This window comes from Microtus pennsylvanicus, chromosome 16, assembly GCF_037038515.1.
Source record: "Microtus pennsylvanicus isolate mMicPen1 chromosome 16, mMicPen1.hap1, whole genome shotgun sequence".
Taxonomy (NCBI): Eukaryota; Metazoa; Chordata; class Mammalia; order Rodentia; family Cricetidae; genus Microtus; species Microtus pennsylvanicus.
Window position 1 is genome coordinate 3,908,467 of NC_134594.1, and position 27,997 is coordinate 3,936,463.

Sequence of the window (27,997 nt, forward strand, 5' to 3'; positions counted from 1 at the left end):
GCATATTTTTAACACTGCTCCACCAAAGAACAACAGAAGTAAATATTTGTCCAGACACTTGTTTTTTTTCTCATTTTGAAGACTTTTGCCATTGTCAGCTTTCATGCTTCTGTGTAGTCAAACCACGATGTACATCTAAACAATCAACGCCTCTATTACCTTTCTGCTGCAAATTCGAATTTTTCCCAAGTTGGCTGTACTTATTTGTGTGAACATTTAATGAGCACATAGAACCATTCAAAACTTTAGGTTCAAAAAAATTCCATCAGGAAGCAAAGAAGAAAGCAAAACAAAGCTATGACGTTCTTTATGATGCATGGTGAAAGACGCAAGAGATATCTTACCAAGTACCCCAAGCCGATAGTTGACTGTGATGACGATCACGTTACCATAGCTTGCCAAGACACTCCCATCGTATAGATTTCCAGTGCCTTCCATGTAAGAGCCACCATGAATGTACACCATCACTGGCTTTGGACCCCCACTGTCCCGAATATCTGCAGAAACAAATAGTTGACTGTTATTCTTACCCCCAACAATATATATAACAAAACAGCACATTTGTATGATAAGGAAGGCATGATTTTAAATTGCTGCTTTTCTTAAAGTGTTTCTTAAGCAATTCTTATTAAGAGTCATTGTAGAAAACAACAACAGGCACCCATTACTTTCTGCCTAAAACTTTGTTTCCAAGAGATGGGCATGGTATCCACAAACTATAAAGTAAGGACAATGGTTCATTTCTATTTAGAGCCAAGGAATCTGCCCCTTCCCCTACTTACTATGGAGCTTTGTATCAAATACAACATGATTACATTAAGTCATTTGTGCTCTCATTTGTGAATATAATTATGCCATTATAATATTCATTCCAGAGTTTAATTTTACTGCTTAAGTACTGTCAAACGATTGTTTAGACAGTAAAATTACGCGCATCTGAGCACCTGTTGTGATGCATTTATGGGAAAATGTTTGTAGAAAAGCCACGGAGTTCACCTACCAAAGCAAACACAGTGTTTGGGAGAAAAACAAGACAAACTTTTATGTGCACTACTCCCTGTAGCTGATGTGCTCTTACTAGGCCCACTTTGTTGCCATATTATTCATCACGGTAAGGCCAAGAATGGAGAGATGTCAGGTGGCATTAATGTGACTCTCGCCCATTCTCAATTTTATTTTATTTTGCTAAGTTACACGGACAACAACTATGTGGTTTTCAACAAGAATGAAGAAGTACCATATAAAAAGTGATTTGATCAGTATTAAAAATGTAGTAATTTCTTTTGAAAAGGTTAACCTGTGGTGTTGATTCAGTCTCAAACATTAAAATATCAAAATATAACTATAGGTAAAAATTACTATTTATAACAAGTTGTGGCCCTTTCTGCTCAGAAGTGGAGCACGTTATTATTATATGGGGTATGTTGTTGTATATTAATTCTAGCACTTGCTTGAAAGTGTCATTTGAAAATATAGGTTAAGTTCTTTAAATGTTTTAATCAAACTAATGTTGCCTACAAGCTTTTAGTCATGACGTCAGCATTTATTGGAAGCATAAGATAGGAATCACAGAAAGACTGGTGATGATTTAGGATCTGTTTGTCCTCCCCCTAAAGAGGAATGACCGATTTAAATGCCCCATGTCTCAATTCTTTTTGACTGTGATAAGTGATTTCTTTGACTGAAAACTCATTTTCAGATCAAAACTTGCCGTTTCTCTTGTTTATTCAGACTTCCAAGTTGAGGAAGTGGTTCATGGCACAGCTTGGAGTCTCCCCCAACTGTTTTTTTTTCCAATAATGAACATGTGTTATTTTTTAATCGTTTTCATTTTTTATAATTGAATTTTAGTTTAGTATAAAATTAATGGGCTTCATTTTGACATTTTCATACACTAGCCATTACATTTGTTCTCAGGAGTCCCTTCAAGAAAGATCAATTTAGAAGGACTCGCTGCCTGTCTGTGTGCGAGCATCCTTGCTTGCCTCGCAATGGATGTGCTTCACTAGAAGATCCTGGGTTCGAGCAGAGAGAACAGCTTTCCATAGGAACTGTCTGTTAGGCATAGTCACCACATATGCCCTGCAGTTCTCTCACAGCCAAAAGCATCCTCTTTTATTTTATTTTAATTTTTTAAATCTTATTTTATGTGCATGGGTTGTGTTGCCTGCATGGATACATGCATGCCTAGTGCCGAATGCCAGAGAGAGTCCACGATCCTCTGGAGCTGGAGTACAGACAGTTGTGAGTTGCCATGAGGGCCACGCTATCAGTCGAACCCGGGTGCCACCACTGAGCCAACTTTCCAGCCCATGCTCCCTCTCATATCAAGATTCAGGGGACTGTGGAGGTGTTAGATGGAAACGGGAAGGTATCCCTTCAAAGATGATTAAACTACACACCTAAAATGCCTGCTTGCTGCATACAATTTTAGCTTCTTATTTTTTCTTGTATGGTTGGCATTGAAGAAGCAATAATAAATTATTAAACTGAAATCATTAGCCGAGCTGTTCGCAGCAGACACTGTACTCTGCTAATTGTATGCTTGGAGGTAGCGCAGAGGGAGGCTGTTTCAGAATTCTCCTTTAATTAAAATTACATAGAATTACAAAGCCCCCACTGTGAACAGTAATGAAGTCTTGGCAGAGCCATTCTGTTCACCTGGAAGACAATACTAGCACACATGGGAAGACTATTCCACACCTTGCAGCAGACCCACATGGGCAATGTCTCAAAGGGCAATCCTGTCAGAAGAATCTAGGGTCTGTGCCTAGGCAAGTCCTTCTCTTCTCTCTCTCTCTCTCTCTCTCTCTCTCTCTCTCTCTCTCTCTCTCTCTCTCTCTCTCTCTCTGTTTCTCTCTCTCTCTCTTCTTTCTTCCTCCCTCACCTCTCTCTCCCCCTCTCTCTCTTCTCTCCCTCCCTCCTCTCTCTCTCTCTCTCTCTCTCTCTCTCTCTCTCTCTCTCTCTCTCTCCCTCACCTTTCTCTCTCTCTCTTTCTCTCTCTCTCTCTTGAAATTTATGCATAAAGGAATCACAGATATTTGGGTAAATTTGAATTTCTAATTCAACTTTTCAAACTTTTCAAATCTTTTGGTCTTGCCTAAGAAGTTTGAATATTGAGCTCTTCTTCGTAAAAATTTCAATCAAATTATAATGCTATGTACAATTTTTTTCTTCTAAAGTGATTCTGGACTTAAATACTATAATGTGTGTTGATAACTAAAATTTCTGAATGTAAATTAATTTACTATTTGGAAACTTTTGTAACACATTGGAATCCTCCAACATAAAATAACTGGAATTCGTTGTTAGTGGCCTATTTTTTATCCGAGTGGCACATTTTCCTTTGTTTGCTTAATTTCTAAGTCTTTTTGTTGTTAATAAAAAGCAGTTAAAATAGTAACTATTTAGTTTGCTTTTTAAAAGAGAACAAGATATTGATAAACGGAATTGATATATCAGATACCATAATATTGATTGCTATCTGATCACATGTTGACAGTATCTCTGTTTTATCCTCAGACCCTGTACTAGATAGAGGGTTTTCAGTAGTTAATATTGAATGCTTTAGAACCACAGCACATTTAAACCTCTATCATTTCATTTCCTACATAAAAATGAAATACAGGAACTTTTTGCTTTATCTACATTTTTTATTTTGAATAAATAGCTAGCTCAGACTTTACTAAAATTGGCATTTCGTGGGCTCTTAAAACACCAGCTTAGTTCTAATCAAAATTAACTCTTCACAAGCATATTCATCATTCTTTTGCTTGTTTTAGGCCTTGTTAAACACGGAGATTGAAAGGAGTGGAAGAGGAAAGAAAATCCTGTGATGAGGATCATTTTCCTATAAAGGGTTAAGAAAGAACTCTAAGATTTTAAGGTTAATGAAATAATACATTTGGAATATTAACCTTTAGCCTTAGTAACTATGGCATCCTATTTACAAATATTTTAGGCCACAGTAAAAAATGTCACCATCATAAGAGAATCTGTGTTTGGCGAGTGTGACTCGGCATCACAGGCCCTTTCAATGGTCAGTGAACAACTGGTAGGCAAATTCTTTAAATGTGTGTTTTGTTGCTTTTTAAAGGACCGTGGACTGGTTAATTGTCCGTATTTTAGAGGTTTTGGGGATTTAATAGTTTCTAACTTGTGAAGCATTGCTGTAATTAAATTTTTGTCTGAGACATACAAAGAGACACTTGAAAACATGTCCATGCCTTTCACTCACTTTTATGGGTGCCAGTTAGCTTTCAGAACTGCTAATGCAACATAGAAAGTGTGGCTTAATCTGTTCTTGTTAAACAAAACAAACATTTGTTTACAAAATAAATAAGAATCTAAAGATCAATGTTTAGAGAACTTGAATCTCTATGAAGATAATAAAATTGTCTAAATGTTAAAGTGATAGTATTGGGATATTCTTGGCACAATCAAATATATCTCTTCAATCTTGTAAGTTCCTACACTAGGTTGAGAGAAACGTTGGATACGGTTTTGAAACATTTTTATGACTTCAGATTAGGCTATAAGACACATACTTCTTTTGATTATTATAAATCATAAATTAAAAATGATGTGATTGTGTTTGGTCTAGAGATGACTGCGTCTGAGATGAGAAGTAACAGTCTATAATGCAGAGAAATCTTCAGTGCAGTTAAGGAACTAAAGGACAAAGGGCAGTGAATGTTAAAAGGAAGCTCAGAGTGCAGTGGCTGAGACAAGCCTGGGAAGCAATGGTCACAGGAAAGCTGTGGAGAATTGTTATAGAGCCTGGAGTCCAGCATGGGAGAGAAGCCTTGCTCCAGTGACCTTTCACCCTTTGCTCTGTGCCTAGTGACGCCAAGTCAACATTCGCCACAAATCCAAACTGCTTATTAGATTATTTTGATTTGCATTGCATCTACAAAATAATTCTAAGAGTACTGAAGAGGAGATCATCAGACCTTCTCATGGGATATCTGAATTATCTTTCTTGCTTTGAAGTAATCACCCAGTACAACAGAGGAGTGGGTTGCAATGGAACCGAGTGCTGGAAAAGCACACAGCTTCCAACATTTAGAAGAGAAGTGTTCCTCAACTTGGTAGCCCTGGTAAACGGCTTCCCATGCCTTGAGTGAGACCTGACATTGTAACCAGTGCTTAGGCTATTTTTAATAATGAACTATAAATGGTAAATGGGATTCAAAGTTGATCTGTAAACTAGATATAGGTGCTACAGGGATTAACTCACTACCAATACTCAAAGGTACCTATTCTAAGCTGTTGTTCTCAATGGAAAAAATAACCTGATTGATTCAACACCTGAAAAATTTTAAACTAGAGTAATGATTTATTCTAGTTTTGAGACTATATTACTAAATTTTGGACTTTACAAAATGCAGGTCTCTATACTATGTATTGGATTTTAGATTTTCAGGGAATTTTATATATTTTACAATCCTTAGACCATAATCTTAGAACACTACCCATGTCCTGCAATAACCTAGAAGTATTTTGAATCTTTGAGTATATCTGACTTAGCATAAGTCTATACTTTAACTATTTAGCACTGGAAATTATATGTCTTGGGCAGTGATATCTAACTACTTAATATTAATAGTAGTGATTAACTTGTGTTTAATGCCTACTTCTACATTGGGATCCATGGTGAATAAATGTATAATCAAATAGTAATAACTACACTGTAGCCACAATTCTTTTTTAATTATTTATTGTGTGTGTGTGTGTGTGTGTGTGTGTGTGTGTGTGTGCGTGCAAGCACACACCTAGGAAATTTGAGGGGATGGGGAATGAGACCTCTTGTTGCTGGAATAACAGAATTTGTGAGCTGCGTGGGTAAGTGCTGGGTTTTCTACTTTGCACCTCCAATAAAGCAGCGAGTTGGATTGAATGGGATTGGCCCCCATAGGCTCACATATTTTCACATTTCCTTCCAGTTAAAGGGCTATCTAGAAAGGATTAGGACATATGGGTCTTGTCAGAGTTGTGGCATGGGGGTGGGCTCTGAGGACTTATAATCCCAGGCCAGGGTCAGTGTCTGTCTGTCTCTGTCTGCTGCCATTGATCCAGATAGAGAACTCTTATCTACTTCTCTTGCATCCTGCCTGCTTCCCACCATGATAATAGACTAAGTCTCTGAAACTGTAAGCAAGCCACCAAATAAATGCTCTTTTTAAAAACTGCCTTAGTTGTTGTGTCTCTTCGCAGTGATAGAACACTAAGATAATTAATATGTACTCTTAAGTTCTGAGACATCTTTCCAGCCCATTAATAATTCTTAAATGTTATAAAATACAAATTTAAAGATACAACAATTAAGCTCTCTATGTTACCTCTAACAGTTAAATTTCTATTGTAGAAGAGCTTGTTGAATATGTATCAAAAATTTTAAAATAAATGGATTCAAATTGTTTATGAAGACGATTTAGTCATGGATTTCTTCAACTTTTGAGGGTAGTAGTTCTGCTGACCTAGGAACAGGTAATTTTCTTTCAGAAATTCCTTCTTACATTCTTTTATTTTTGAGATCTAAGGGCTTGAGGGAAAATGTAAAATTGTACATTGTATTAATCGCCTCTCTAAATCTTATAATTAGTGTAACATGCAAATCAAAAATCAAACAAAATGCACATTAAAAATAAAATCCTGAATGGAAAGATGATGGGCTAAATTAAGCAGTAGTCTCTCTAGAAACTTAGTTAAATATCAGGTAGGAAGACAGACTTCAAGAGAGCTATCAGGTGCTTAGATTTACCAATTGATCAAAACTGTAGGCTGTAAGAATAAAGAAAAGAGAAAAGAATTCCCCTATTAATGGAGTAGAAAATCTTTCATTATACGAGGATGATAATACTTTGAATGTTAGAAAATTTTATTTCGTATTATTAGATTATATAAAATGTATTCACCTTTTGAAATGAAAAGATTTACCTGTAATCTTGGTTTTTAAATGAAAAAACATATCTGTAATCTTGTGTCTGAAATACCTATTAAATTTATTAAAATATTTACAAGATGTATTTTTTAGTTCATAATAATATATGACTGCACATCTGTGTTTGGGTGTGAATGTGTACGAGTTCAGGCGTTCAGGGTGGCCAGAAGAGAACACACAACACTGAGTTACACTTCACATGGGTGCTGGGAACCGAACTCGGGTCCTGGAAGAGGACAGACAGTTCTTCACCCCTGAACATGTCTCCAGCATCATGAATCAACACTAAGGGACCAAGGGCTACGTGTCTACCCTTCATTACTCGCCTAACAGTTGTGGTGCCTGTGATGTTTATATAATACCATTTAACTGATGTGATATTTAAGAATATCAACACAAAAGAGGATTTAAAAAAAAACCTAAATTACATTGCTCAAGAAACACTTTGTATCAGCTCACCTCTCCTTTAGTAGAGCAAGGAGTACTTTTCAAAAGGGAAGAAAAAATGTAAAAATGATACACAGTCAAACTGGCCAAAATATTTCCAGAGATTAGAGCACATGCAATGAGCACAGGGACTACATGTGGGATTGTTAGTTCAAGAAATGTGGCGGTTCGTCAAAACAGGGATGGAACATATCAAAAGTCAGCTCAAGAAAACCAAAAAGGAAAAAAAAAAATGCCCCTCTTTCTAAAACATCTTAATGGTTGGCATCAAAATGTAAAACGTAACAATCACTTTAAAAAAATTTAAAATGCATATTCATATGTAACAACAAGCAAGAAGACAAAACACATCAAAAACAAGAATTAAAAAGAGAACTCTTCAAAAAAAGACAAGAAGTAAAAAAATAGAAAGGAGTAGGGAAAGTGATTGGAATCCTGGTCATGCAAATAGATTTGGTGGGGGAAAAATACCTTCATCTTCAGCACCGTCATTATCACCTAAATCATCTGTCTGTTTCTTTGTAAGGGGACCTAGGATTGAGAACGGAGAAATGGAGGGAAAAAAAAGACAATTCAAGAATAAACAAGACTGAGGGGGAAAAATAAATGTAAATATTAAAATTATCAAGAATATTTCAAAAAAAAAGAGTGGGGATGTGGATATATCACAGTTGATTAATTTTTTTAAGAAAAAATTCCCCTTCCCCAAAATATCTCATTGATTTGGTTTCTGAACGTTTTCATCATTCAAAATATACTATGACTTAGTATTTGAGTCATAGGCCAAGGGAATGATTTTTGTAAAAAATACCATTGCGTATAAAAAGTAAACAGTTTAATTAGTTGAATGTACTTAATTTATTCAATGTCCTGTCTAATCAAAATTTCTGACAGTTATAAAGATACAGCAGGTCAAACTATTCTTTAACTTGGTACCAGAGGATAACTCTAGAAAAAAAAAGACAGAAACTCTTTGTAAGTTGTTCTTTTTCTGCTTTAAAAAATTGTCTTCGTATGATCATTATCACTTGTATTTTACACATTTTTAATTTATACATTTAAAAAAACTGTGACTTTTTAAAATTACTTGTCATGACACAAGTACTCCCCCATGTGTTTTAATTTAAATGTTAGTTGTGGATTTAGGGCAATTGCCACATGCATGAATATATCAACAAATAATTTTGTTACTTAACAGAGAAAAGTACCATTAGTTGAAGTCATGTTTAGCTATAGAATTAGTTGAAGAACTAATACTTCAAAATCAACTTTATGGAACAATGGAATCATGCCATTGTGCAATTTCATGTCCAGTATACTGATTTATAATAGGATCGTGTTTTAGAAGATTGACTGTAGGAAACACTGCACACATTTAATACATGTTTGTATTATCCCTAACAGTGTTAATCTGCTAGCAGAAGTGAACACACCAAAGGGGGAAGTCAAAGGCTACATGAAAGTAATTTTAAGTGTCACACAATTGACATACTCAGCACACAAAAAGCAAGTCAAGCCCCAGAATACCTTTCTATTTCCACAACCATTTCATTTGTATGACATTTCATAATCCTCATGCAAAGCAGTCACTACAAACAAAGTACACTCTGTATAAAAAGACAGCCAGTCACATAGCAATAATCAAAAGAATTTTGTCATGCATAATGTAAGAGTCTTAGAAAACTGTGTGAAGGAATGGACAGTCATGGCTTGATTCCAACAACAGAGCAAGCAATAACTATAAGCATACAGCACAGGAAAGCATTGGTAAACATTTGAGAGAGATTTGTCCACCTTTTTTGAAAGGACTTTTCATTATGTTTGCAATTTAAAGCAAAACCTATCATAACGTCCCTCAAAGAATAGAAAACACCGAACCAAGAACAAAAGGGAAAAATAAGATACAACAAGATTTTATTTTTTCAGGTCAGAGAAATACTACTGCAAATATCAGTCTCTGGTGAGATCTAAAATATGAAAACTAAAAACTAGTGATATAAAAACATTTCAACTACAAGGTCATGGTTTCAAGGTCATTCAAAATAAAGGCAAAAAACTGCAAAAAAAAACCCATATGGTTATGCTTTAATAAACACATCTGTAAATATGTTCTGCTGAAAAAAAACCTAGATAAGAGAAAGAGTCCATGCTAATTTTTTTTCAGTGGTAAGTTCACAGATATCCATATGTAATAAGATCTTTTTCAAATGCAAAAGAGCACAGAGGGTTTTCTGACACTTACTAACTTAATAATCAGTTCTTTAAAATAAAAATATTTTAAAATTCTTTATATTAAAATTGTAGAATTGGAACGTTTGAACATTTCCAATTCAAAATATGCTTTAAATACTAAAATAATATTTATCATCTTAAATATCACCATAGAACCTTCATCCAGCAACTGATGGAAACAGAGGCTGAGACCAGCTTTAGAGCACTGGACTGAACTCCCAATGTCCAATTGAAGAGTGGGAGGAGTGAGAATATGAGCAGAGAAGTCAAGATCATAATGGTTACGCCTACTGAAACAGTCTTCCTGAGCTAATGAGAGCTCACAAACTCCAGCCAGACTGGGAATGAACAAACATAGGACTAAACTATCTGAATGTGTGTGACAGTTGTATGGCTGGATTTATCCCTACTGCTTGTACTGGCTTTTGGGGAACCTATTCTCTTTGGATGGATACTTTGCTTGGCCTAGATATAGTAGGGAGGGCCTTGGACCTTCCCCAAAGCAGTCAGCCTTACCCTCTCTGAGGAGTGGATGGGAGGTGGGGTGGGGGAATAGGCAGAGAGAATGAAAGGAGGGACGGGAGTGGGAACTGGGGTTGGTATGTATAATGAAAAAAGATAGCTTGTTTACTTTCTTAAAAAAATAAAAATAAAATAAAAAATATTTTTCACATTCCTGTTTACCAAGATGATATTATATATACATATATATATGTGTGTGTATATATATATGTGTGTGTGCACGTATGTACATACACACACATATATATATACACATATTCATATATATGGCTTACTTATTGGCTAGCAAGCAATACAAATTGAGAACAATGTTACTTACTGCTTGTAAATCTCTGTCAACTTTCCAATTTTCACTAAATTACTCAATTTTCTTAATTCTTGGATTTCAAAAAATTAGTAAAATCTGCTCCTTTTTTTGCTGACTCATTAGTCTGATAATATTTGAGGGCAAATTTAAATCCTGTCACTTTGAGATTACTCCTCTTATCTTGAGCAGGCTCTGTGCTAATCTTTCCCTTAGACAATTTGAATGAAAACACATTGGGATATCTAATGCAACTTCTACAGTCGTTATTGAGAGCCATTTAGTTTAGACAGCTCCTGAGTTAACAATTTCATATGCTTTGCATGCCGACAGGTTCCCTCAAGAGCCTGAGTGAGAAGCAACAGTCAGAGAGGGTTGGGAAATACTTTCTTCCACCGCCTTGCATGTGGGAATTAATTTGCCATTGCTATATAGTAAGTTGAGAAGTCATGGAAATCATTCTAGGTGCAGGTCGGAGAAGGTTTAAGGTTAGAATGCTTAACTGAGCTTTTTCTGTAAGTTGCTGAGCTATCCTTTCTGTCCTCAGGAAGCTGTGTGCCTCTTTTTTTGGGGGGGGTGTGTATCTCTGTTGACAGAGAACTTTTTTTTATTTTTTATTTATTTATTAATTAAAGATTTCTGCCTCTTCCCCATAGAGGACACTGTTTACATACCTATAGTCAACCTGAGTACTACAATCATACATCAATACTTACTTGGTATCATAAATAATTGAAGACAACATCAGAGGAAGATGAAGTTGAATTATCTCAACTAAATACTTATTTTTAATATATCAAATAATACCATTTTATTATGTTATCAAATTGTTACTCCAGTATAGGTTATAGCTGTGATTTAATGACCTGAACATAATGGTACTTTCTTACCCTCAAGATTTTCTATCTAATGTTTTTCTAAAGTTTAAAAGGATAACAGTTCAGGGCAAACACTGTCAAAATAAAGAAAACAGATTTCATTCAGATCTCTGCCTAAAGATACTGAAAACAAACTAATCGGGTCCAATAGAGAACTCAATTGACTGGTTTCTTTAAGGAGACTTGAATGGAGAAAACACAGCTTGGGGTTCACAATGCAACACCACATGATTTCAAGGGGCCCTAACCCAGTGCTAGAAGCCAGCATCCACTCCCTATCAGCAACGCTGGCTCTTGTTTCCTTATCCTAAAGTGTCAGAACTGATAGACCCACTGATCTTTAAATGTTTTTGTTAACAGAAAGATAATATTGTAAACACATTAGTGCCCTTGTAACAGGTGGGCTTTCACCCTTCAAAGAAGATGCATTCCTAAAAAGTTTAGCATCCTGATTTCCCCAAGGGTACATTTCTACCCTTTGAACAGGAAGCAGAGTCACTAGCAACATCCTAACCACACCTTAGGCTTCTTTCCCACAGCAAGCAGGGCAACCTCCGCCTCCGCAGCTTTAAACGGCCATCTCAAAGCATCAACTATAAAGCAAATGCGACCACTCCAGCCTGTGTGTAGAAGTGATTTATTTTACCTTGAAACTCACTGGGTCTCTACTCCCAGAGGAATGCACACATAACTCTCATTAGAGTTAATAGGAAAGTAGACCTCATGTCATTTTGAAAGGGAGTAAGAGTAATTACTGTATTTTATATCTCCTATAGGCAATAAATAGATTCAGAGGGAAGCAACAGCACTTAAACTAGCTACAGTGAACACCCAACCATGAACTTCAAACTCATTTAATTTCAAGAGTTCTTTTGTGATTTCCATAAATACAACTAAAGTCCTGGCCCGAGTGGAGGACGAGCAATGCAGTCTCACATTTTGGAATCTGACCACGGATGCCTTTTATTTTTTAAAGAGGAATAAAAATATCAGCATTTCTGTGTAGTTAACTGGAGAATAATTATGAGCTCTGAAATAATTACCATCCACCCATATTAATGCTGCTTTTTATCATTCTCTTTGATGAAGGGCTAATACACTTTGGTTCTCAAATACATTAGAACTGATTATAAATTCCTTCATTATAGCTTCAATTCATCTGAAATTAGCCAGACTTTGAGTCACACAGATTGACATAGGCAGGTAGGCTGATGGTATTATTCTATTCGTGGTGGCTGTCTTAGAAGGTTGGCCATGAGAAACGCCCCTCTGCAGGGAGGAGTCTCTGGAGTTCTGAGGTTTATTTACAGTTCCAAGCCCTTGCAGGTCACAGAATGACAAAGAGAAGGCTAATGACCTTGCTGTCTTGCCTCACCCTCTTGACCCTGGAGCCTTTAATATAAACTGACTATGAATAATTTTTAAGGTCACGTACACAGAATGAAAGCATTTAAGGGCTCTGACAGTGTTCTTTAACCATGAGACAAAAGCCAGTAAATAAGAGTTGGATCAAGTTTTTGAAAAATCTGTGTGTTTTCATAGGAAAAACAATGCTAGAATTTATAAGCAGCAGAGTTTATTAGTCAACATTTTCTCATGTATCAAACTGATAATCACTAAAGCATAACTGTGTAAACCAGTATCATTCTGTGGTTGTTAGGTTTTAGGCTCCTGCACTGACCTTCTCTCAAGGTCCCCACAAGACAGGTCTTCAGCTGTGGCCACTAAAACACCTCCTGTGTATGTTTAGTGTGTTTCCTTTAGAAAATGGGCCTTGCCTACCTCTCTGCTTGCGGCAGCCTCTCTGCCTCTCTCTTCTTTTCTGCTGCCCCTGTTCCCAGAAGTGGGTGTCACCTCTCCACTCCCTCCTTTTTCCGTTCCCTTTTCTCTAATAAAATAACCTCTCTATGTGAGCTCTGTTGCATGGCTTCTTTCTCTTGCGCCATTTTTTTCTAATCTAAACTACAACATTAGTTCCCCGACTGGGAAAGGCACTTCCTCCTGCCTACTGGCAGTTTGATGCATGCCAGGTCTTTGAAACAGGGTCCTTATACAATAGACTCGCTTCTCTAACTAAGGAATCTCTGGGCCTCTCTATCTAACACCGGCAGGATTGGTGAAACTTTTTTATCTGGCCATTACACATGAGTAAGTCTTCTTTCTCATCTCCTGGGCCCCAAAATCCCTCAGACCTAGACCCTTGCTCCTGCCCTTTAGGAGATAACAGGGCACCTTCCTCCTCCCTCAGACAAAACATCCTTCAGGGTCAGCCCTTGAGGCCCCTGCCTTCACTGGGTGGCTCATGACTTTCTTGTCTGAGACCTAAATGTCCATCCTTCAGGCTCAGCCCTTGGACCTTCCCGTCTTCTTGTCTTTTGGACTCATATTCTTCCTTTGAGCCTTGTGCCCTGGCTCTTTTTTTAAAATTTTTTATTTTCTTGCTGATGAGAAATGACATGGCTTAGCCATTATCGTTAGATCCTTGCTTGATAAAGCCGTTGGATCTCATTTGTCCCCCACTCGAGGTAATGGCGAGGTGGTAGCCGCTTACTGGAACTTTGTGTCCAATATTTCACCGGACCTTTGCTACTTTTGCCAGTGATCTGATAGTTGGAAGTGTGTACCCTGTAACCCCAAGCTTTTCTGTTCTTTCTCCTTGTTTCTAATTGGCTTTTTATATTTACATACATCTGGTGCGGGACAATTCTGTATTCTGTCAATTGTGTTTTAAATAAACATAAACACAAAGGAGGACTGTTGACATTCAGGCATTTGTACTAGCCTGTCCTTGAGGTCCTGACAGTTTACGTCCTCAGCAGCTGCTACTAACTGAGAGCACCTTCTGTGCACGTTTGCTATGTTGCCTTTTCAAAGGTGGGTCTTGACCACCTCCTCTCTCTCTCTCTCTCTCTCTCTCTCTCTCTCTCTCTCTCTCTCTCTCTCTCTCCCTCCCTCCCTCCCTCAATTGCTGCTCCTGTCCCCAGAGGCCAGTCTCTCTTCTCCCCTCGCTCATTTTTCTGTTCCCTTTCCCCTAATTTAAAGATCTCTCCACATGAGTTCTGTTGAATGGCATCTTTCTCTCTCGCGCTGCCTTTTCTAAATTACAACAGTGATTACTACAGCAAGCCCTCCTAATTCATATCTCTATACTTATTGAACAAAAGTTATTGCATGTCTTAAGTAGTTCATTATTTATGACTAGACATAAAGAAATTATAGTTAAAGAAATTCCCTTCCTGGAAAAACTTTAAAGACAGTCAAAATTTGTGAACAATTCCCTAAATATACATTATACTAAAATAAAAATGCATTATAAATCAGTGTGATGGGTTACTAAAAGCAAATTTTGAAATAATTTATAATCTCAGAAGAGTCTAAATATGTGTAGTTCTGGCAGTTGGCTCTGACATGTGACAGTTTCTTGGTGAGCTGCCTGTTGGTTACCAGCTCATATATGTATATTTGGAAGGGACCATGTTCCTCCTCCAAAAGGCAGTAGGCATGCTCTATGCTTATCTTTGTGTTGGCAGAAAACACCTACAAGAACACAGAATATATTTTCCTCAGGAGTTCTTCAGAGTCATAGAACAACTTACAATGCAGCTTTTGGGAGGAGTGAATCTGTTGTCCAAAATCAGGAAGCAAAAAAAGAATTTTTTTCTCCTAGCCTAGAATATTGACATAGAAAAATCTTTGTTTATTAGAAAACCACCAGATTTTTGTAAAAGTACCTGATTACAATACTTTGAAGTTCAAAAAATAGCAGATTCTATCTGTAATTAATAGGATCTGGCAGATAAATCCATATTAAAGCAAGCAAGCAAACAAACAAACTGAGCTCACCTTACATTGAGGATCACCAAGTTTGCATAATGCTTTTCTTTAATATTGTTTTTGCTTACTTCAAAGGGAAGCTGTATTATGTAATAATGCCAAAACAGCATTCCTTTCCCCTCTAGTCGGCTTCTCTGTCCTGAATAAAACACTAGCACTTTGTGACGGCTCGTTCACCATTTCCCAACTCTCCATATACCATCTGGAGATCTTCCTGCGGTAGGCATGTGAGGAGGACACAGGTGTTAACAAGAGTTAAGGTACCGGAGGCTCCAGATGTCTTGAGATATCTCAGTAATGACACGTTTGTTATGGTAGCAATCATTTGGCCACTCGGGCAAGGCCCTAGCATTCACTCAGCCATCCATCCATTCAACTTGTTCTGCTATGTGCTCAGAAGTGGTGGTGCATAAAGGAAGCTATATGGCTTTTCTGGAGAGAGCAAAATCTTATAGGAAAAGCGTTAAACCAGTCATCACACACAGATAAGTTGACAAATGAGAACACATGTTAACAAAGAACACCTTAGGGTTCTGAGAAGTTATTTCTTCAGGGGCACCTGATAATCTATAGGGTCCTCATTGATTAAATAGGAAAAGGAGAAGACATCAAGAGGGAGAAAGCTTGGGGATTAGGCAAGGACTGGCAAGAAAACTTTACCTGTAGAGATTGCCATGCAGAGAGCCCCACACTGACAGGAGGCCCTGCAGTCTTTGAAGCTACCAATGGAGAAGAAGAGAGAGTCGGGAGATGAGGAAGAGAGCTACATGAACCTCCATGAAAAAGACTGAACCTCAGCCATTGTCTGAACCCATAAAGCAATGGGAAGACATTCACAGGCTTGAAACACATCCTGAAAGACTCTGACCTACTTCAATCTTATGCAAAAACATCAGAAGAAAATGAAATATTTTAGGAGATGCAGCAAGAGTATTTTGCACTGAGGGCTGCACCTCATTCTTTTGAGACAGAAATACCTTTCTTAGGATGAAACTGAACACCATTCCTGACTGATAATGAAAAAAAAAATCACCAAGAAGAAAATCCAAGATTCTAGCAATTCTAGGACTTCATGAGAGTCGATAATTCTGATTAACCATGTGTTTGAAGTTATCAACTTTGCTTTAGAATTAACACGCCAAGAGTTGACATGTCCAGGATTTTACCTTCCTACCAAGGCAGACTATTCCAGACACTTCTTCTGGGGTGCCTTGGCCTCTCTGGCAGGACAGCATCAATACCTTTCATCTCTGCCATCAAAGCCAACTTGACCTCTCAGCATAGCTCAGTTCTCAGAACTTCTTAGCCTACAGAAGTACACTCTGTTTGATCTCATCAGACCATATACAATTTCCAGAGGGAAACCTCATCTCTTATACTTCCCCCGTATCTAGACCTCTTCTGTGGCCACCATTGTCCTGTGCTTACTCATTGCTGTCACCGTCACTCATACGCCATGCTGCTTCCAAAGCCACGTTAGGTACCATCAGTTTCAAAAGTTGTACATAGAGTCATGAAAATTCTAAACGAAATGACAAGATGTGATTATTTTATATCAGCACCAACTAAACTGCATACGCAGTCAGCTCCTGTTAAGACTAAACTCGCCAGTGCTTTCAATAAAACAGAAATGTAAGGGCTACCTCACTTGGATAATGGTGACTCTTATTCTGTGTGTTTTAAAACAGCTGTAGCAAGACAGATTAATGCTAAATATAGTATAACATCAGTTTTGATGCTTTAGAAATCCACGAGCAAAAATAAGGTATTTTAGATTCTGAACGGAAATATCACTTAAGATAGTTTTAAATGCAGTGTAGATGAATGACCCTGAAAATGGCTGCCTTTGTGCCTCTATCTTGCTTTAATTTCTCGTAGTTCTTTGTTCCTCTTGGCTTAAAGTGAACTGTCCCAGCATGGCCTGTGGGACTCCTCACTAATTCAAGATTTGATCTTCTTCACATTGCTCTCCAAAATATATTTTCCTGCTCTGAAACTTGTCATTTTTGCTCAAAAAGTAATCTGATACTCCCACCCTGTGTTTTATTCCATATGGTTCAGTCTTTGAGGTTCTAATTATAATCAGCTCACCTCAGAGAGAATGGGAGCTGGACACAGGGAACCACCTACAGAAAAATGTGTGGCTTTTTTTTAACACTGGTGGGGGGGGGGGAAGAGAGGTTATTACCTTTTATTGCCCCTGATTGCTATCATGGAGATAAAAATGAGAGATGCAGTTCTGTATTGTACAGCAAGACCTAATTGAGGAGACATCTTAAACTGCAACATTATTCAGTTTCATCTGTATTAATGAGGTGAACAGATGGAACCACTAACCACAAAGATCCTATTTTCTGGGGTGTCTAAGTAGTATCTGTATAGACACAGGGAATAAGGTCAGGTTCTCTGATGGTAGAGTTCTCAGGAGGGCAGACACGGCAGGAGTGTGCTGAGCAATGACCACCTGAGCATCCACTCTCACATGTACCCAGCCTTCTCTTAGTTCCTTACTGTCTTCATTCTGTGTCCTTTCCAGCCAAGCAGACTGGAACCTGTTGGCGACACAATTCTGCATGCCCTCCTTTCTCATCTGATTCAACAACCAATAGGCGCACACTCATTATTATGGAAATCCTTGTGAATTCAGAGTTAAATGCCCAGACGTGGCTAAAAGAAACCCTGCAAAGAAACTGTTAAATATTCTTCTACTCATAGTTAGGAAGTGCATGTAGAATATTTTGCTGATTTTTGCCTAGGACCCAAAGCTATCTGTCATAGTTTAGTGGTTCCTTTACAAGTCAATAAAAAAGACAGGCAGGAAGAAGAAAATGTGAATGAAGGGTACTGATGTAAGAAGGCATCTGATAAACTCAGTGTCACTCATTCCATCAAACCCAGACCCAAACTACAAAGAGTTTAAAGACCTTCAATACAACACTTGATTCAGATGAGATTAATGTTGTAATTGAAATTAAAAGAAAAGCATAAAAAAGTAACTTTCAAAAACTGAAACAAATAAAACTAATTTAAGTGGGTAGTATCAATTAAAAGTGATAATTTCTCAGTAATGTATATCATTTGATGTGATATTAAAGTTTAGAAAAATGAACAATTAACTTCCCTTAAAAAGAGTAAGACAAGGTGGAAAAGAGCAAGAAAAGTGTCGTATTCTGGTAGGACAGTACATAGGTCCAAGCCAGAGTCATCAGAATCTTTCTCAATATTAGAACATCCGGGCTCAGCCCACTTCTTAGGATGTACCACCATACCATAAGTAATGCACTCAAGAGTGAACATTTCACTTGGCAGGGATTATAAGCCACCAACAGTGTTCTTATTTGCCCTCTAGAACTGATATTAAATCCCTGGTACTGAAATACCATGTGCTTTGGTTTCAGGATACAAAGAAATCAAAATAAAACTGAGGCAGAAGCTTTTTCCTGCTAGCTATGTTTCATAGTATCTGATGATACCATGTCAGCTGCTGGGATAGAAAATAACCACTTGTGGGTTTTTGTTTGTTTGTTTTATTATTTTCTTTTAGCTATAGACTTTGTGTGCTATAATACTTTGAGGCTGTCAGGCAACATATTCCTTCTAGGGTTCTGAACCACTTCCTAATGCTTCGACCCTTTAATACAGTTATTTTACATTATGATGATTCCCAACCACAAAATTATTTTCATTGTTACTTCGGAACTGTAATTTTGTAACTATTATGAATTGTAAAGTAAGTATTTTTGGAGACAGGTTTGACACTATTCTATGGTAATAGTAGATTGCCAATTGGGGACTACTAATTGTCTTTTGAATGGACTTTGAGACCTGCTCTAGGGGAAATGTTATTTTCTCGATGCTATAAAGCAGTAGAACCCCTGTATCTATGGAGTGCACAGGTCCTAGGATGGAACCAACTACTGTTGTTCTGTTTAATGGACGTGCTAAACTGCATTCTAAATATCTGTTCAACCATAGACTAGTGTTACTTTCTTCGGGCAGACATTCTCTTTTTGGCAGTAGGTGAAGGTTATTGAGGAGTCTTATATCTTGTCTATGTGCTGAGACAAATGACGTTGCATGCTTATCTGTAAACAGGGGATCTAGATCAACATTGTGACCACCAGAGAAATATTACAAAAAATGGAAGGCAGGAAAAATGTAAGATCTGGAGGATAGAGGGGAGTTCTGTGAAACAATCTGATACAGTATGGTGTAGCAATAATGAAGAAAGAGCAGTTATGCCTGCCTACACAAGCCCTGGACAAGATTTGGGCCTTTCAACATTCCATCATAACCAGGGGCTGCAGTCGTTTCTGAGGAAGTACTGGAAACTACCAGCTACTACAGAAGTCCGGAGAGAGGGACATCATCATCAACAGTTGGGCCGCCTGTGAGCTGCTCAACATCCAGCAAATAGCCCTTTCCCATCATAGGCCTAAACAATCCTAATTATTCCGTGGAATGAAAATCCTGAAGTAGTATGGGGATTCCTTATGAAAAGGGTACAGACTGAATTAGGGGGATCAGAAAGAGAGCCAGAGGTGTTACATATGAGATTAAATGCTAAAGTAGTTTTTTCCCCCCAAATAAACAGTACTTTAAAAAGAACAAAATAAATTAGATAACATTTAAAAGTTAGGAAGGATAGGGTATTTTTAGTGTATTTACAAAAGAAAAGAGTTTTTTTTACTAGAGCCTTTGTTGGTCATTTTACTATTTAAAATTTAGTCGTTATATGTTTAAAAATTGATCACTATAAGTGAAGATCAAAAATAAACAGTATTATGTTTTTTGGACAAAATGGCAAATTTGAATGTTTCACATTAAAGAAAATTTGAAAACAAAATGCCATGCTGTCTTTTGTTCTTATTGTCAATAGTACATCTTAGGGTAAGAGGGCGGGATTGGAATAAGGTTCTAATGACTCAAAAAGGTAAAACGATGCTACTGCTTTTCTTCCTCTGTTTGTGCGATGCCTAACAGCACTTCAGGCCATTTGTGCTCCCTGCTCTGCCAAAGCAATCACGTGAAGAGGGTCCTCTCACAGAACACTCTTGGTAGGCTTAGCTTACAAACATTTTCTGAGGGAAAAACGGTCACTGAAAGCTAACCTTCCATCCTGTGTTTTGGAAACCCATGAGCAAAATTAAGGTATTTGATCTTCAAAATATAAACAGACCATCTTAAAAGAGGCTTATCTCTCAAGTATTTAATGGCTGCTGGATTAGGGGAATCAATACAGGATAAGAGGCCCATGCTTTATTGATTTCTTCTTCATTTTCATTCTTCCCAAGAAGCTACTAAAATGCCCCAAATCAAGCAGCTTTTGTAAGGCAGTTCAGAATAGTATTTATCAAAGATAACATATTTAATACTAATATTTGGCCACTGGCAGTCAAGATGGCTTTTGAAGAAGAATATCTTTACTATTTAAGTGCTTTTCTATTCATTTGTCTCCATTTTTATAAGAAGGTGCTTTTTTAATATGTGAAAAATGTCTTCGAGATTTTAAACTACCTTACCTTTATACAAAAATACTTGTATTGAATATCATAGATCTTTTCTATCTTATGTGGCTAGTGAAAGATAACTAATTAAAATAAAGCATTAAATATTCAATACAATCTATCCAAGAATTGTTTCAAGCATTTCTACATGAATCAATGATAATTTTAAATACACTAAGAAAGGTAACAAGATGAGCATCTTTTGGCGAGTTATTTGGATAAGCAAAATCATCACAAGAGAACAATCATGTAGTCTACCAAATATTGGCTTCCCCAATTTTCACTTCATGGGAAATTAAAGATATACACTGTAGTTGTTTTTATTCTTTTTGCTCTTTGGGGGTCCACCACCCAGTTCCCAAGTAAGTAAATGGAGACTTATTTATGAATGTCTGGGCATAGATTGGCTTGTTTCTTACCAACTTTTTTAACCTAAATTATTCCATTCCTCTTTTTCTATCTTTTGCCTCTGGAATTTTTACCTTTCTTTATTCTATGTCTTTCTTCCCTTCTTTTTCAGTGACTGGCTGGGTGGCCAGGTAACTGGCCCCTGGCATCTTCCTCTTCTCATTTTGTTACTCCTTCCTCTTTTGTCTTCCTAGATTTCTACTCCTAGTTTTTCTATCTGGCAACCCTGAGTATCTCTCTCCTGCCTAGCTGTTGGCCATTCAGTCTTTAATAGACCAATCAGGTGCTTTAGGCAGACATAGTAACACAGCTTTACAGAGTCAAACAAATGCAGCATAAAAGAATGCAACACATCTTTGAATCATTAAACAAATATTCTACAACATAAAAGAGTATAACACATATTAAACTAATATTCTACAACAATACACTTAGTAGAAAAAAAGACTCATTTTCTAACATTTGTTAAAATATTGTCTATTATTTTGACTGCATCCAACTAGGCTAGAATTTGTTCATAGACTATTACAGATGAGGTTAGGGATTAGTTTATAAATATAAATATTTAGATATGTTTGAAGATACATGTCTGTACAAGAATGATATATGGTTTGACTTAAACTTTGTGATCCACATAAAGATAACTTTACACAAAGAATGAATGATCCTCTTATTTGGTTGAAATTTGTTTCTGTAGACAGACGGATTATCTAGACACTCTTTTATAAGCCAAAGGTCAGTAAAAAATAACAGTAGCAAGACAGAACTGGATATACGAAAGATAAAACATTTCAGCCATGAATAAAGGGAAGAATATAGATGAATAATACTCAGAAAAAATTCAATGTACAAAAACTAGAGTTAGTGCATTTTCCCAAACCACCCACCCTTTGCATTTGATGGTATCCTTTGGAATTAATTACTATTCAAAATAAATAATAATCAATTGAATTTTGTTATCTAGACGGTGGTTCCCTGGCATGAAGGAGACAGAGAAACCAAGGGATCTTATTAAAAATGACTATGTTTAAGCCTATTTTCCCCAGAGAAGGGCAGTACAGTACACAGCCTATAAGTCAACACAAAAATGACAAATGAGATCTATGCACCATGATTTGAAATAAACTCAAGGTCCAGAATCTTCTATTTATGGATCTTGGCCTTTTACTACTTAAACTGTCACTGAAGTCTGAGATGAAAAGTAGCCTGTGGGTGTGTAAGACTGACCGAACAGTACACTCTCTAAACTGCAGCATGTCTTCACCAGAAATGTTGAAATCACAGGCTGAGCTCAAAACCGCGTTGTTCTCTTTAATAGGAAATCTCTAAAAGAATGTGTGTTCTTTTTGCAAAGATTTTTTATGATAAGCATTTAAATGAATTATAGCTAGATCCATGTATACATGGAGAGACACACCTAGATACACAGTCTCATGGATGTGAAAATAAAACGTGAGCCATTTAAAATTGAATGGCTCTGTTATTCTGCTTTTGCATAGGAAAATCTAGCCAAGGGCTGGAGAGATGGTGAACAGCACTTGCTATTGTGGAGAATGACGTTCAATTTCAGGCACTCTCATAATAGCTTGTGATCATCTATAATGCTAGTTCCCAGGAATCCAATGCCCTCTTCTGACCTCCGTAAGGACCCGGCATGCATATGCTGTACTTATGGGAAAAGAACTCATATACGCATGAAATAAATCTTTTTAAAAATCTAATCAAGAAATAACTTCTACCCCAACACATTTTTTTCAACTTCAGCTAAAATTAGTTAATGCTGAAAATATGCTAAAATCTCTGAGGGCTTTCAATAAGCAAGTATATTCGCCTATTATCATACAGCTTTTACTAAAAACAAAGGTAGGGATGAGAATCAATAGTTATACAAATCAATGAATCCAACCAAATTTTGAGCTTTACAGGAACATTCAGTAATACAAATTAAAATGTGAAAAGTGTCAATAAGTATTCAAAAGGAGTGAGAGAGAGATAGAGAGAAAATTTATTCTATAAACATTAAAAAATAAACAAAAACCAAAAACGCAAGAATAGCCACCTTGATACACAGTACAAGAATCTTGAATGATCTCATGCAAGAGTCATGAAACACAGCCACTTCTAAACTATATTACAGCACGAATAAAGACCTTTAGTTTTCTTGTCTTCATGTTCTTCTCATGTACAACTCTCTTCTCATGTGCATATGCTTGTCGTGTATGTGTGTATGTGTGTGTGTGAGTGTGCGTGCGTGCGCGCACGCGCATGTGTGTAATCTCATTTACATGAGGACTACAGGGTGGGTATCACAGTGTGCCCCTTTGAAGTCTCAACTGAACGTGCCTGTGGGGGTGAGGGAGCCAAGCAGAAAAGCCTCCATGAACTACCTCTTTTCAGACTGTAAGTAGAAATACTAGAGGAAATGAGCCTGTCATTAGGGACTCAAGGCAGAGATGCAGTAGCTGCATCCATGGAGAGATGGTGCATTCTTCTTATGTATTCTGATGCATTTGGTTGAGATTTAGTTTTATTTGTTGAATACCTACTCTGCACTTTGCAGGTCCCTAAGCCTTATTTTCTAAAGTAAAATTGTACATACTGGAGGATTAGAGTAAAAATTACTAATATTAAGCTCCTAGCACATTATAATACCTGATCAGTACTGTGGACTCATGTACATGCTGTGGTCAGTACTGTGGACATGAAATCTGATCAGAGCATACACATCAGCTAAGATTTTATTCAAGTTCAGCTCCTCTGAGAAGCCCTCATACACACACACACACACACACACACACACACACATATATACTCAAGCACTTTAAAATTTTTATTTACTTATTTTTATGTGTACATATGTATTTCTGAAAATTTTATGTGTGCCACATGCATATAGGAGCCTGCAGAGATGAGAGTTTCTGTCTCCTGGAAGAGGAATTACACGTAGTTATGAGCCCATGTGGATGCTGAAAGATCAGTAAACTCTCAAAACCACTGAGCCATCTCTACCGCTCCGAACTCTTTTTAAAAGCCCATTTCATAGAATGTTTGTGCCTTTTTTTTTTTAATAAACCAGAAGAACATTACAGAACCGACATCTTCAAGGAAAGGTTATAGCCACATTTGGGATGGAACACATAATCATATATGTTTTCATAATACTCATGAGCTGTTATTAATCTGACAACTCCAGTTTATAACAATACTAGATCAATTAAAATGGCAGAAAATCCAGCTCTGTAGAAACTCTGGGGGGATCAGATGTGATGCAGTGTTTTTGTTTTTTTTGTTTGTTTGTTTTTGGTTTTTCGAGACAGGGTTTCTCTGTGGTGTGTTGAGATAGTATCTCAAGAGATCCATAAGTGATTTGTAGATCATGTTATACTTCATTACCAACTTCACATCTGGATAATTGAGGACATTGAGGCCAGATGATGGATTGCCAAGAATGCCCATGTTACATACAATAGTACCAACTCTATATAAATCCTCCATGTTCAGCTTAGAGTATAGCTTGATTCTCAGGTGCTGGAGGTCCAGATTGTAATTTAAATTTGTAATTAAAATTACTTTAATGTGTAGTTCATTCATAAAAACTGAAAACTCCAAACAATAAATTTCAATGCACATTTAAAAATATATTCTGAATTCATTCATCCCAAGCTACCCTTTCCCAGGTTGCTCTCTGCCCAAAAGGAAATGAAACCTGCTCAAGACATCAGAGTGTGTTGCTTAATACTGATTGCAAAGTTGACGGGAATAAGCCCTCCTAAGTGACAATCCTCTAGACAAGATTCTGAGGAGTTTCTAGATTGGATTTCTATCCGGTGAGAAAACTTACCATAAATGTGAACAGTACTATTCCATGGGCTGGGTCCCAAGTAAGTACAAAGGAGCCTGCACCCATTTCTCTGCTTTGCGACTGCAGATGTGACATGGTAGCCACCTCAAGTTCCCAGTCTCCACATCTGAAGTCAGCACGTCTTGTCTCCATTCCTTCTGTCTGGAGTTTTGTTGCAGCGGTGATAACATAGCAAATACACAGGGCGCAGTTTGAAATTTTTCCATACCAGTTTTAAACCAGGGTGGCAAGAACGGACAGAGAACACCTCAAGCTTGAGAACACAGCTGGAAAGCTACCGGGCTGCCTCTGCCACCTTGCTGCTCGCCCAGGACTGCCTGAGGCAGCCGTGAGTAGATAAAATACCTGTAGCTACTTTATTATTCCTCTGAGGAAAAAAAAAAACTCCACAAAATACAAATAATATGTATTAATATTATTGTTGCGGAGAAATTTAACCTTTTGAAAGTTAGTAATTGTTGGTAGCGTATCAGCTTATAAAAACATGGGCGTGACATACAGCACACATATACACAGATATGCACACACAACCACACACAAGCACACAGGTGTTTATTTTTTTCTGGTAACAAAATGTGATTACTTTACAGTAAAAACAAAAGATACATGTGAAAGTCTTACATTTTGGCTGAACTTCGATTGCCAACAGCTTTTCCTACCTTGCCGTTAATTTGCTCATCATGTTCCTCCCAGGAATTAAGGCTTTCATGCCAGGAGCCTGCCAGATTGTTTCCACTTGCAGTGGATATATTTTTCCCTCTTCTTTTTCAGCTCTCTCTCTTCCCTAGATTGCCCCAATGCAGCAAAATTAGATTTCCTGTCTGATTTGCCTGATTCCTCTGTAGCTACAATACACATTAGATGTCGATAAATGAAAATGCGGGAATCATCCCTGACAGTAAGATTGGTTTGGTGGCACCCACAAGACCATTTGTGATGAAAGTAACTAGAGAAGAAAAGACAGATAAATTCATCTACCACTCCTTGCCTGTTGTCTCCCGAGATCTCAACCTCTCCTAAATCTCAGATCAACTGAGACTTAATGAAATAAAATTACCTTAAGTCCCTTTGTGATGACCGAGTCACTCAACACTGCTTGGGTTTGCACTCATGGTTTCTGGTCCTACAGAGAGCAAGGGTGTGCAAAGGAGTTTAAGGGCATTTCATAGCTTTCAACACACTTGAGCGCTGATTGCTTCACTGGGAGAGGCAGCTGCTTTGTGCATCAGGGCTCAAGTGCCCCCCTCGGACATGTCCTTCTTATACACAGAGTCCCACACGCTTACAGCTGACTGTTTCTGTCTCATCATGACACCACTGGCAGTAGCTTGCTGCTCCTGTCCTGATCCATTACTTTCCAGGACACTCAACTTAGTCTATCTTGAGATATAAAGTTCAACAACTGCCTTTGACAACCAAGTGCTGCCCTGTGATTCTGTAAGGAATGAGTGTGTTAACTATGCTGTCTGTCCACTGAGCTGAACTCCTCGGGGTAAACCAAGGCAACACAACATTGTCCAGGAGACAAATTCAGTGAAAACATGTGCGTAGATTCTAAAGCTGTGCTATCTAACAGCTTCCCTGAATAAGGCGAGCTGGAAGTGTCTTTCTTTGATGTGAGATTCCCCTCTGTGTGCTGTGAATACCATTGGTTAATAAAGAAACTGCCTTGGCCTGTTGATAGGGCAGAACTTAGCTAGGCAGGGAAAACTACACTGAATACTGAGAGAAAGGTGGCAGAGGAGAAGATGCCATGGAGTCACTGTCAGAGACAGACATGCCTAAACTTTGCTGGTAGGCCACCTCGTGGTGATGCACAGATTAACGGAGATGGATTAAATTAAGTTGTAAGAGTTAGTTAGAAGCTAAAGCTAATGGGCCAAGCAGTGTTTTAAATAATACAGTTTCTGTGTGATTGTTTTGGGTCTGAGCTACTGCGTGGCCAGAACAACCAAGCAGCCTTCTTACTACACTGCTGTTTCTGTAGAAAGAGGTTAAGCACACACTGTTTTAAATACATACATATAGGTTTTTCCTAAAAGAGTATGTCTTAAGTCTTTTCCAATAAGGATTGAGTATTAAGTGTGATATGAAGAAATGGGGTGAATTTACTGAATGTTATTTTAAAAGAATAATAGAATGTGTGTATGTTGTTCTGTGTATGTGTGCATATGTACACAAGGCCAGAGGACAACCTTGGGCATCATTCTTCTACTTCCTTTTCTGCTCAGGGACTATTATTGGAACACCAATTAGATTAGATTGGCTGGCAGTAAGCTCAGGAATCCCCCTGTCTCTGTGCCTGCAGTGCTTGGATTACAAGTGTATGCCATCATTCCTAAGAACTTATGTGAGTTCTGGGACCTGAACCCAGTGCTCTGTACTGGAGAAGAAAGCACCTTGCTGATTGAACCACATTGTCATTGTCCCCAAACTATGAACCCAACAATTGTTGATACAATTTAAATTCTTGTAGTTTGAATATTGATTTGCTGTTAAATACAGGGCAGATGAACTAAATACATGGGAGAGACCTTTACATGTCTGTTTCTCTTCGATCGATTTATGCTCTTTGAAGCTTTGACACTACCTGCTTAAATCTCTACTGATAATTATAGCAAATATTACTCTACTGAAACAATGGTAATGGAGTTTGACCTCATTAGTAAATGACTCCTCAGCATTATCTTCTGATTGGGTTATCAAAACATATGGTCTTATCTTGATCACCAGGGTGTGTGTAATTAAAGTGTAACTCAAAAGTGTCTGTTTCTAAAACTTTAAACTCTGGTTCTCTGCATTGTACCAGTATTATTTCACTTAAAAGTGATTTAAGATTCATTGTTTGGATAGAATGATTCAATTTCTGATCTATTTATAACCAGGCATATGCAAGCAAGCATCTCAACATGTTTGAGTTCTCATTAAATACACGAACCAGCTTATAGCATGTCCAGTGCAGATTAACACATCATTATTGTGTGGGCCTGACAGCATTGCAGTGCGAACTAAGGACAGACTGTCAAGAGTAGACTTAAATAAGGACTTTTCAAACAACAA

General features: G+C 37.5%; 1 protein-coding gene across 14 annotated transcripts in view; it reads right to left on the bottom strand.

The window, feature by feature from the left end:
- Nlgn1 (neuroligin 1) overlaps nucleotides 1–27,997 on the bottom strand; it is an 856,909-nt gene that overhangs the window by 450,479 nt on the left and 378,433 nt on the right. For 11 of the 14 annotated variants that reach the window (XM_075950399.1, XM_075950402.1, XM_075950391.1 and 8 more), the window contains one exon: nucleotides 345–497. In XM_075950399.1, the coding sequence (XP_075806514.1) occupies nucleotides 345–497 (153 nt within the window). Of the gene's footprint in view, nucleotides 1–344; nucleotides 498–7,861; nucleotides 7,922–27,997 lie in introns of all 14 variants that reach the window. The other 3 variants (XM_075950390.1, XM_075950389.1, XM_075950392.1) reach the window with 1 other exon arrangement.